Source organism: Lissotriton helveticus, chromosome 1_1 (genome assembly GCF_964261635.1).
Source record: "Lissotriton helveticus chromosome 1_1, aLisHel1.1, whole genome shotgun sequence".
Taxonomy (NCBI): domain Eukaryota; kingdom Metazoa; phylum Chordata; class Amphibia; order Caudata; family Salamandridae; genus Lissotriton; species Lissotriton helveticus.
The window spans coordinates 1620636176-1620648255 of record NC_136057.1 but is presented as its reverse complement, the minus strand read 5'-3'; the positions used below and the strand labels follow the sequence as shown (position 1 = coordinate 1620648255).

Sequence of the window (12080 nt, the reverse complement as noted above, 5' to 3'; positions counted from 1 at the left end):
GTTTGTTTGTATTAAATGGTAGGTTATGTTATTGTATATTATGGTATGGTGTGGTATGTCATGGACTGTTACTTTATAGTGTATTATGGTTAGGGGTGGGCGGTGAACTCCACTCCGCCAGTGGAGTTCACAGAGTTTTTGTCACTCTGCGCTCCGCTGAGGGCGGAGTTTGGCAAAAACTCTGCCTATGCCATGTGCCGGCGTTTACCGGCGCTCGCCGCTCATCCGACAACTGCTGTCTCCTCCAAACGCCAGTTCCATACAACAGCACGATGCCAGCAGTTATTTACCGCCCACTTGACTGTTCAACCCTGCTGATCAGCACTCAGTAGCTGCGAGCAAGGAGGGGAGTGCTGTTGCTTTCGATGCAGACGTGTGGCCCCAGACCAGTTGTACAGTTCCTGACAGCAACGCCAGTCATTGCTCTGCAGCAGGTCAGAAAACCTGAGCAGCATTTTTCCTGAAATCTTGTCTGTCTTCTGCATGACAGAAAGCTGGATGAGATCATTTGGCATGGGGACCCGGTTTCCCTTTGGTCAAACCTCGCTCCTGTCTGCTTGTTCCAGGGATAGTCTGTCTGTTAGGTCCCTTTTACAGTTTTCAAGGGACTGAAGCAGACCTGTGTTTGCTTGTGCTTACCAACTTGCACCGGACTGCCCACTCTTGACCCTGCCTCCCGGGTGAGCTCGTCCTCAACCTGGGCTCCTCTCGGTCCCTCTTTCTGCATAGGCTCGCTTGGAAGTGGTTGCCCTCACCCGCCTTTCTTTTACAGCGGTCGGGTCGCCATGGACCTCTGGACTGTCCCCGGCCTTAAGTGCCTGCTCTGGCCAGCCTGCTACACAATGGCCTTGTCATGGATGGTGTTCCAGCTTCAGCCATTGGTGGGTGTAGTGGAAGGTGAGTGTGCATGAGGCTGTAACAGGGGTGCCGGGTTTGTGCAAAGTTCACCAACGATTTATCCATCTGCCCAACATAAGATGATTGCTGTTTGTTTATAGGGAAGTGCTAGTGTCTGATTTTTCGCCGGCACTCCAGAAATTTACATAGCTTCTTTAACAATGCCCTTATTGCAGCGTCGCAAAGGCCGCCAGCCTCCTAATTAACGCGCCTTCTGGCACCAATGATTGAAAAACCTTTGCAAAATTATTTTGATGTTTTCATTGTGGCCGCGGTTGGCCCCAGACCAGGGGCGCAACTAGGTCTTAACTTCGGAGGTGGCTAACATGGCAAGTGAGAGGCGTGGCTAAAGTTAATCAATGGGGCGGAGCTAAAATGGCAGACAGTCAGGATCAGGTAATGCTCAGGCCAAGCTGATAAACAGAAGTGGCGATTCTGCAATACAAAACTGAACCTTGGTATTCATCATGCACCGCATGGAGACGCTTTCCACAGAGGCTCAAAGCAAAGACAAAACTCTTCCAACCATACACCCACAAGGTGTAACTTGCTACTCGCATGGACAAGTGCTTCAGCATCGCACATAGGGGTAGTAAGTGCTCTACAAATACAATATAATACGCCCTGCATTGTGTGTCTCTCTTGGAACACAATGACTATGTGAGGACTGTCTCTGCATTAACATATCTTAATTATTGATGACAAGCATCAGAATTGGTAGGACTGATATGTCCCGTCAAAGGAGAATTCCAAACAGGCTATGGCTAAAGGATGCACTGGTTGACAGTATAGATTGGGGTCACAAAGCAGAAGATGGAAACACTTATGGCGAAGATTAGGTAGAACACTGGTTATGGGAGCACACCCAGGAAGGGAGGAACAGAGATAGAATAAGAGCCACAGTCCCCTAAGTATTCTCTCCTGCGACAGCAGTTGGTGAGTTACCTTCACTCCGCGATGCTCTATCACATGTTTATGTCACTACAGTTTTATTTTATTCCGTATGGGGTTGGCTCTGTGGACCTGAATCTGGAGCTCACAGCTACTTCACCTCTTTCCATGGGGGTTGACACCTCAGCAAAGTATCCTGCCTTTCTTCTATTAGGATCTCTGGCTGGATTCAGGCTGCTGGGAGACTGGTAACACTCTTGTTCTGAATGTTAGCAGTAAAATTCTCTCCGCTAATGTAGAGATCTTTTGGTTCACATTTCTTTGTATTTGCTCATATTTTCTCTAACCTATTCCTGACTTTGCCTCTGATAGATGGACCACGGCAACGCATTGGTGCATCCTTGTGGCTGAGATCTTTTGGGGGGGTCTCCCTTTTCTCTCTCCCTTATCCCTTTCTATCCTCCCCATGGGGCAGTGACAGACCTCACCTCAACCGCTGTTGATATTCACCATCATAGGAAACAGAGTGAATTTGATGGCAATGATGCAGTCTCATCCAAACTGAATCTCGATCCTAACACCAGGCCCATGATGGCCCAGGTGCCTTGACGCTCATGTACCATTTCTCTTAAAACGACTGTTGACATGGGTGGCCCATGTGCCCAAAGAAACATGCACCACCTTTCTTCAAGCAAAGTTCTCTGTCTGGGGCCAATGTTCCTCTCAAAGCAGCTGCTGCTTTTCCTTGTTAAAACAAGTGAATAAAAATTAAATGGACGGGTTTGTGCACTCGCTCCTTCTGCTGCCTGTCCACCCCAGGGATCGAACTTTGGCCTGGCAGTAAACTCTGGTTCGGATGGTTTCAAGGACAGCGGAAATACTTGCTATATGGATTGCCTTCTGCCTTGAGCACACAGGCCTCAGTGAACTTGGCTGACCTAAATATAGGATATTCCCAAAATGATATTCGACCCACTCGAAGGACCAAACCTCTGACTTGCATGTTGGACACATTTGTTTTCAGCATGTAGATAAATCTTCTTAGGTAAGAATTAAATGTAAGATGAATTTAAACAAGTATGATATTTAAATATGCATCATTCCCCTTGATCTACCGTATTCCTTGATGTAAGTGATTTGAATAAACAAATGAAGAAGTGAATGAAAGTCAATCTGTGGCCATTTTCAATTTCACATAGGAAAGGTTTGTGCTGCACGTTTGCCAGACTACCACATGCACGTATAGAGGAATAAAGTGCATTTGGCTTTGGGTCAAGGACTCGCCCAGCTCTCTGCATTTGAGGGACCGTGAGCTCAGATTGAGGTCATTACCTTCTGGTTTCCCCTGACCTGGTATATGCTAGCTTCAATGCTAGCATATACCAGGTCAGGGGAAACCAGAAGGTAATGACCTCAATCTGAGCTCACGGTCCCTCAAATGCAGAGAGCTGGGTGAGTCCTTGACCCAAAGCCAAATCTTTTTTGTGTATTCTAGGCTTCCCAGGAGTACTTACTACCGCGGTTGCATACCCTGGTCTCTAGAAGTCACAGGATTTTCAGGGAAGGCACTTAATCCTAGATCTGCCATTCCACATAGGTCTACGACCAGATGAATCCTCACCTGGTTTATCCACCATCCGTGTAGTCTCCTCACCTTGTGCAGCTCTTCAGGTTGAGCACATGCTCCATCTTAGTCGTGTGTAGCCTCCGCATCACAAGCTTGAATCCCGGCGCAGCCACTCATCCTTTTATCCTCCCAACAACAAAATGAGGAGCACCGAATCTAACGACGCTCCAGGTACCGACTGGATACAAGTAACGACTGTTCCTAAGAAAAATTTGATTTAGGTGTTCCTAAAAAAAACTGTGTCCAAAATGCCCAGGGCAGGCAGGACCTCGCTTTAGAGGTAAGTCACAGAACCCAAGCTCACATAACACGACTCTTGGCGCAGTATGCTACAACCATTCACTCCCATAAAAAGGTGCCCCCGGCCCTCACAAAGAAGGAAAACAGGCTCTTGAAAAGTTTCTGCCGGCTATTCTGATAGTATTCTCTGGAGTTGGGCTGATCAGCAGCACTGTTCTGACATCTAGCCCCTCCTGAAAGTCTTCCTGTTCAGATAAAGGTTAAAATGTCTCTTGGTTTCTCCTGCATGAGTTTACTCTGCTTCTTCGCCACTGCCCTTGGATGCAAGAAAGAGATAGCTCCATGGCCCTGTTCACCATTCATCTGGTGAGCAGCCCAGTGGATGTGTATTCCATTCAAGTGCAAGACAGCAGGGGGGAAGGGATGGGCAGTGCAAGTGACACTTTTCCTTTGTAAAGTAACTCCTGCTGTCATAGCCCAGGGTTTGCTGTCTGTGCACTTGTATGGAATACACATCCATACAAGTGCACAGACAGCAAACACTGGGCTATGATATCAGGAATTCCTTTACAAAGGAAAAGCATCACCTGCACTGGTTTTCCCTTTCCCCCTGCTGTGCACATCTTCCCACTCCCACCCTATGCTGCACAACACACCGAAATCAGGAAAGGGTATCACCTCGGTGGCAGCCCGCCTCAAACAAAACAAGAGGTGGGGGGCAGGGAGGGTTGCTGAAACCTGGGGCTGGTTCTGGGCCTCTAAGAAAGGGTCATTAAAGTCACATTCTGGGATGCCAAAGCATCCGATGCTGCACGCAGCCTAAATAGAGATGTAACTGGGAAAGAAACGATTGCATGCTTTCATTATTTTAATGTGGGTCAGGAAAGTGTCATGCGGTCATTTTAGCCCGGGGGGGGGGGGGGGGCTGAAGCTCCTTTATCCCAATGGGCGTTGCGCGCCTGCCCCAGACACCTGAATAGTGAAAGGCAGTGGTGTGTTACCACAAAAACCGGAGAAGCAGGAAGGATGGAGGAAACACAACAGCGCCTCGCCCTGAATATTTAAAAGAAAAAAACACGCTTGCCGCTATATTGTACTCAGAGCAAGAGAAGGAGCATTTATATGTGTAACAATTTGGGTGCTTTGTGGTGCACTATGAAAGGCATTTTCACATCATCATGATTGTAATTAGGGATGACTGTCGGCCAAGCAATATTTCGCCCGCTCGCAGAACTCCGCGGTGTTCGACGGAGTTTGTCAGCGAACTGCGTGGAATTCCGCTGCCTAAAACTCTGCAAGCTCCGTTCAGGACAAATTATGGTATGAGTATGGTATGGCGTGTTATTGAGATGTACAACGTATGAACTGCATACGCATGTAGGCAAGTACCAATATCACCAGCTGGTGCAATTTTAAAACATGTAACTTACATTGACTTTCCCAAACTATGGTAGAAGGCAAAACTGCATGAAATGTGATCAAAATGAGGATGAGTCATAAGCAAGCACACCCACAGTGAATGCTGAAAACATGTAACTTTATTAAAATATAATAAATTGTGTTGTGTTGTTATGCGGCTTAGATGGCTAGTCGGAAAAAAGCAGCTTACTGGAAAGTGAAGTTGTGAAAATCTGGAAAGCTAACAATGAGTGAGGGAAGCGGTGGCCCAGGTCCACAAAGCATAAACGAGGGTTCATAAAAGCAGCTAAAATAAACGAGCTACAGTAGCGTAGGACCATGTAAAAAGAACATAGAATATACTAACAAAAAATACACACACAACTAAAGTATCACAATACGAGTGCAAGCAGAGCAGAAGGACACTAATCAAGAAATCAATCAGTACTTGGTCCATACTCCAGGAAAAAGAAACTTATCATTTTGTGCAAGGCTTGTGTGCCATTAATGTTGAACCAAAGTGAAGTAAATTACATGAGACCACTCCGTGATAAAGTCTAGTTTATTCGTGACCAGCTACATACGTGAAGCGCCCTTGCCTGCTCTGGTCCAACTGCCCCACAGCTGGTTCCCAGGATTCCCATGCATCATCGACCTCCTGGGCACCATGGCAACAGTCACAGACCAGCTATCGCCTCACATCATAACACAAACCAAGCTATTCTTTTTTTTCCATTGCAATTGTTGTCGCTATTATTTAAGATTGTTGTTGCTGATATTATTACTATAACAGCAATAACAACAACACAACATTAATAATATTATAGTAATTTGTGATGTACAGCTTCAGGATTCGAGCTGCTGCTTGTTTTTAAAGCTTACCTCGTTTTTCATTTTCTTTCCGTTTTCTGTTATTATTCCCTGCTTTTAACTGCGCCTGGCCCTCACTTGCATTTTAACTTCTGGGAAACACACCGCTGTTGGGCGGGTCCGCTTCCCTGCGTAGCTCCTCGCAGTAGTGCCATCTTGGAAGTAGATGGTGCCGCTTTTCTGCGCGAACAGGTAGGCTTGACGCTTTAGTTGTCAGTTGGACGCTAGGCGGGTACATAAGTGAGTCATGCTGACGCGCAGCGGTCACGCGCAGCGGGGACGCCAGACTGACGCCGGAGTTACGCCAGAGTTCAGCCCGTCTGCGCCCGTCCGCGCTGAGGACGCGTTGCAGGACGGGCTGGACCCTGAGACTCCCGACTTGTTCGCTCCGTCTTCCAAGGTCGATCTGTTTCGTGTCTTGCTGTCTCTTAGACCCCCTGTGAATCTTTGCCATCATCGGCTCCTCCCGGAGGTTCTACATCAGGCGCGGTCATGCCCCTCATGTAAAACATCTATTGACTTTTCTACACAGGCTACTAGGAGTCCTGCTCTCCCTCTCCCTGGTCGACCAATCGGTCAACCCAAACAGGGCTTTCTGATTAATGCACGGTCTCTGATCAAACATGGGATAGATTTTCATGACTTTGTTAGCATGAGGCAGCCGGACTGGGTCTTTGTCACCGAGACATGGGCCTCGGACTCCTCTGGCCACGACCTTCTTCTGGCTATACCGGAAGGATACGCGTTTCAGAGGTTGGATAGAGTGCGTTGTAGAGGTGGTGGATTGGCTATCCTTTTTAAGTCCACACTCTCTTGCACTGTAAAATCTCTATCGGTTTCCACCGATCCATTTGAGGCCCTATATTTTAGTATTGTGTGTGCCCCGTCGAGTTCCTTCACTGGAATCCTCGTATACAGACCTCCAGGCTCCAGAACCAATTTCTGCTCCGAGCTTTTTAGAATTCTGGAACCCTACTTTGGTAGTTCTCACTTTACTATTCTCGGTGACATGAATTTTCATCTAGAGGATAGGGCTTCGAAAGACACATCCTCCCTGGTTAATTCCCTGGAGGCATGTGACTTTGTCCAAAGGGTTCTTCATCCGACTCACAAGGCTGGTCATACCCTCGATGGGATATTTTCTAATGATTCTAGACTAACTGTCCGCACGCCTGTGCCGATAATTTGGTCTGATCATTTAGCAGTTCCCCTGTCCTTAGACATTCCCTGTCTTGAAGGTAATCTGGGTACCAACAAGAAATGTTTCAAAAGAAACTTCAGGAATCTTACAAATGAGGCTCTCGCCCCTTTTATTCAAAATACTAATATCACATCTCAGCGGATGGTGGATGAGGTGGCACAAGAACTCATCGACTCTATTACCGAAGCCGTAGATGAGCTAGCCCCCCCCTCTCTTAAATTTGTAGCGCGACAGAAGCCAACAGCTCCTTGGTTTACTGAGGCACTGAGGCTTCTCAGACAAAAATGCAGAAAAATGGAACGGGGATGGCGCAAATCCTGGGACCCTAAAGATAGAGAAGCCTACAAGGTCATGTTACGAGAATATAAGAGCAGAGTGATTAAGGAAAAACAGGATCACTTTACCAACCTGACCTGTGCTCTCACGTCATCTAAAGAGCTCTTTAAGATCGTGGACTCTCTATGCTCTCTCCAGGCACCTGATCCCGTGGTTGCATCACAGGAGCTATGTAACAACATCTCAGATTTCTTCTATAATAAAATAGATGATATCTATCTAGCTCTACAATCACAGAGGGTTTCTCTGAGTGAGGAGGACTCCTCTCGAGTCAAACTTCTGGAATCTTGGGATGCGGATACTCCTCAGGTCCTTAACCATTTCCCTGCGCTCTCCCTGGAGGGACTCAATCTCCTCCTCGACAAAACGAAATCAGCTTCTCCGCTGGACCCGGTTCCTTTGAAAATACTAAAGGACCGTAGGGACATCATTCTTCCTCCGATGTTGGAAATAATGAATGGAGCCATGGAACATGGTATTTTCCCGGTGGCATGGAAGAGAGCTATTGTAAAGCCTCTTCTCAAAAAGCCCTCCCTGGATCCCGGCATATTGAAGAACTTCAGGCCAATATCCCTCTTGACGGCCCCTGCTAAGATGCTGGAGGCCCACTTGAATTATCATCTTTCCAATTTCCTTGATGCTTCAGGGTTTTTGGATGGGTCCCAGCATGGCTTTAGAAAGCTACATAGCACGGAATCTGCTTTGACCAAAGTCACGGATAATATTCGCAGGAAAGTAGATCTGGGGCAAACCACCGTGCTTGTACTGCTGGATCTTACAGCTGCATTCGATACCCTGTCTCCCGATACTTTAACATCTAGGTTAAGGGAGGCTGGGGTAGCAGGACCGGCCCTCAGTCTCCTGAGCTCCTTTCTTCACCAACGAGAGCAGCGTGTAATGCTAGGAGAGTACCTCTCCCCTGTCAAGTCTCTGCAATGCGGGGTGCCACAAGGGTCGGCATTGAGTCCGACCCTGTTCAATGTCTACGTGGCCCCCCTTGCAAGACTAGTAAGATCTCAGGGGATGGAGGTAGTGTCGTATGCCGACGACACGCAGATTATGGTGTCCCTGACCCACTCTGTTAATGTCACCGCGTCAAGCTTTAGATCCTGCATGCAACTTGTTGCAGAGTGGATGATTCTCAACTCACTAAAGCTGAATGGTGACAAGACAGAGGTCCTGGTCTTTGGCAAAGACCAGGGCATGTGGTCGGGTGAGTGGTGGCCTTCATCTTTAGGCATCTGCCCCACTCCCACACAATCTGCTAGGAACCTAGGCGTCATCTTTGACACTCGGCTCTCCATGGAACTCCAGGTCAATAGGACGGTGGCCACCTGCTGGGGTGTCATTAGGACTTTGAAAAGAATTGTCCACTATCTTTCCCCTCAGGCACGGAAGCAGGTTGTGATCGCTCTTGTTGGCTCAAGGCTCGACTATTGTAATTCACTTTACGCCGGGGCCAACAAGGGCCTTCTGCAGCGCCTGCAGGTTGTACAAAATGCGGCGGCGCGTTTTGTTCTGGCCCTGCCTTGGCTGTCCTCTATGACCTTGGCTAGGAAGAATCTCCACTGGCTCCCTGTTCCTTCCAGAGTCCTGTTCAAACTTCTCTGCCTCACATATAGTGCTCTGATGGCAGGCCCAGCTGATGCCCTTGGATCTCTGCTCACCAGGTATGTTCCGAGCAGATGTTTACGCTCGCTAGAGCTAAACCAACTGGTTGTTCCGCGAGCTAAGAAGGCTAGATGGGGGAGTAAGGCCTTTTCCATCCTGGCACCCCAGATCTGGAATACACTTCCCCTGGAGATCAAATTACTGCCTTCACTTGATCTCTTCAGGAAAGCGTTGAAAACTTGGTTTTTCACTAAAGCATATCAGTAAGCTCCTGTTTCTGACTGCTGTCAGCTAGTTGTTTGCGTTAGGCGCCTTGACGCCCACTGGGCATAGTTGCGCGTTACAAATGCCATTTCATTCATTCATTCATTCACAGCAGTACATGCAAAACAAGCTTTTCTTATAGTTGAAGATGCATGTATTACATTTGAATTAAGCAGTGTCCCTAAGGAAGGTCCCTGCAACTGAAAATAAAAATCCCCCTTTGCTGGCGCCACTGCTGAGGCCTGCTATGAGCTGTGGCATTAAGCGCCAGACCCTAAGCTCCCAGCAGACCCTCACTGCTGCCGCAGGCGACGGATGTCGAAGAGCAGCTATATCACTTCCTGTTCCTCGTCTGCAGGCGCCAGTGTGGGGGCAGCTGCTCTTTCCCCCGAGCAGTTGTTGTGATGGGAATTACATTTAGCCTACTTAGCTGTATCAACAGAGTGGATCTCTCCTCCCCCCGAGCCCTGGGCTCAGGTGCGAGGATGTGGCATAAATGAGTTACTGGAATAGGCTATGAGGTCACCTTATAATTCGCTGAATGCAGAAGGGGGGGGGCGGCGAGGAGGGGGTCTGAGCAGGGATGTGGTGATGGAATGGGAACTGACGCAATGTCTCTGCTGGGCAGGGCTGGCTTTGGTGCAGGTGCAACAATCATTTTTGGTGCCCCCACACCCTATGACTGCCTGCTCGAATTCTGTCGCTACCAACAGACAAAAGTGCCCCTCATCTCTCCAATCATAAGTTATTGCTAAACACAGCGCCCCCCTTGAGGTCAGTGCCCCCTACACAGGTCAGCGCCAAGTGCGGCCCCACCAGTCGCACTGCCCTATCAGATTGTAAGGCATGGGGGCCTCTGAAGCAGGGCAGGAACGGGAAGTAGAGCTGTACCTTTGGCTGTATGTGGAAGTGGAATGTGGGGTGGGTGGGTGGTATGCAAGAACTCCCAGGCTGTGGAGGGGAAGTGATGTAATCAATTCCGTTTGAGGGTAGCAAGGACTGATGCAGGGCATCTCGGACACGTCATAAAGGGAATGTAGTGTGGTATCTTTTAGGGGAGAGGTTGAGTTGGACAAGGCAGAAGATGGGAAGAAGTAATGTAGTGCTTCTCGGGTCAGAGTAGTCCTTGGCGAGGAGAACGGAAGCATGGCCTTTACCCTCGTAATTGACTCACCTGCACACTTCTGTCCCTGAGCCATCTTTCCCCAGATGATGTTGGCACAGCACTTGCACCAGTGTGGAGCCCGGAAGGTGTGGACCTGGGAAGGCGAAATGAAACAGAAGGCAAAATTATTAATTTGGGGGTGTGGGGGAAGCAAATGTACTTCTGCATCTTCTGAAACAGGAGAAGGATAAGCAAACGTGCAGTAGTCAAGTCAGTGTAACCACCAGGGCTCGAGTCGGGGGTACACGCAAGTACACGGCGTCCCCCCCACTCTTTACACAGGGTGGACGCCGTCCCCCCTGCCCAGAAGCTGGGCCCCACAGAAATATGCTGAATGTGTCCTGGTGTAATTTTCAGACACCGAGACACGTTCAGCACGTGATGTCATGAGTTAATTTGCATATTTCAGTTCCCCCACTTCTTTTTATAGGACTTGTGCCCTGGTGACCACCCTCACCTCTTGGGCCAGGATACCTGGACTTACATATAGGCTCTGCATGCTCTGGCGAGGACATCTGGAACCCTTAGCAGGAAAAAAAACAGCGCTGCTGCGTATGTGTGTAGTAAAGTGCTCAATGATGGTGTGGTTGTTCACCACACCGAATCGACACAGCATTTTACATACATGTAGAAATGCTTATCACGCCCATGTGTTTCACGAAAGCAAACTGGTTGTTTAATTAATCAGATCAATATGCACTGCAAGCCAGAAATCAGAAATTGGCAGTGTTAGACGGACCGGGAGGGTCGGCCGAGGATAAGGGGAGAGGTCTCCGGGGAGAGCCGTCTCCAGTGAATCGTACAGACAAGTAACTCCCCCCCCACAGACGGACACCACACAATGATAAAGTTCAACGATACTTTATAGGTAATTCTTCAAGTACGGTAGAATGGTACAAGGAGGTCTGGACTCAGGGGTCCCCTCTATTCTGGTCTCTGTTTGGGAAAAGGGTAGCGGGACAGTCTTGTTACCAAAGAGATGAAAATAGCTCTCAATCCTCGAGCTCGGTGGTGTAGATGAACGGGCCGCGGCGGAGCCAGCAGGTCCCGTGATGGATGAAGGAAGACGACGGTCCGCGGCAGAGCCAGCAGGTCCCGATGAAGGTGGTGGTTACAAACGGTCCGCGGCCACGCCAGCAGGTCCCGACGATGATGAAGGATAGGGTGGTTCCCAAAGCCGCGGCAGCGCCAGCAGGCAAGACGAAGGTGCACAAGACAGAGCTACGGCAGCGCCAGTAGTCCGTCAAGGATGAGTTCTTCTTTGCGTCTCTCGACTCCAAGATACAACTGCCGTCCGGCTCTGGAGCTGCCCCAGTTATAGGGCTGGTGTGCTTTGATGTCCGGACCCTCGCACTTGGAGGTCGGGAGGTCCGGGATGAGGGGGTTCAGACACCCAGCAGGGGGGTGGAGCCAGCGCCCGGGGAGGCGATGGGCGAGCGGTACTTGGCGGGGGGGAGCCATCGACACCTCTTGCTCCCATTGACTGACCAAGTAGCCCGCTCACCTCCTGGGTGGATGTTGGTGCCGGAATGTCTGAGGCCTGGCCGGGCCCAGGGTTGAGGTCGATCGGGGGCCAGGCG

The 12080-nt window shown here is 49.2% G+C and overlaps 1 protein-coding gene across 1 annotated transcript in view; it reads right to left on the bottom strand.

Annotated features, from left to right (window-relative positions):
- The window catches only part of LOC144773752 (N-chimaerin-like), an 89090-nt gene that overhangs the window by 29961 nt on the left and 47049 nt on the right, over nucleotides 1-12080 (bottom strand). Inside the window, exon 2 of the mRNA XM_078658883.1 lies at nucleotides 10510-10594. Coding sequence (XP_078515009.1) covers nucleotides 10510-10594 — 85 coding nt within the window. The remainder of the gene's footprint in view (nucleotides 1-10509; nucleotides 10595-12080) is intronic.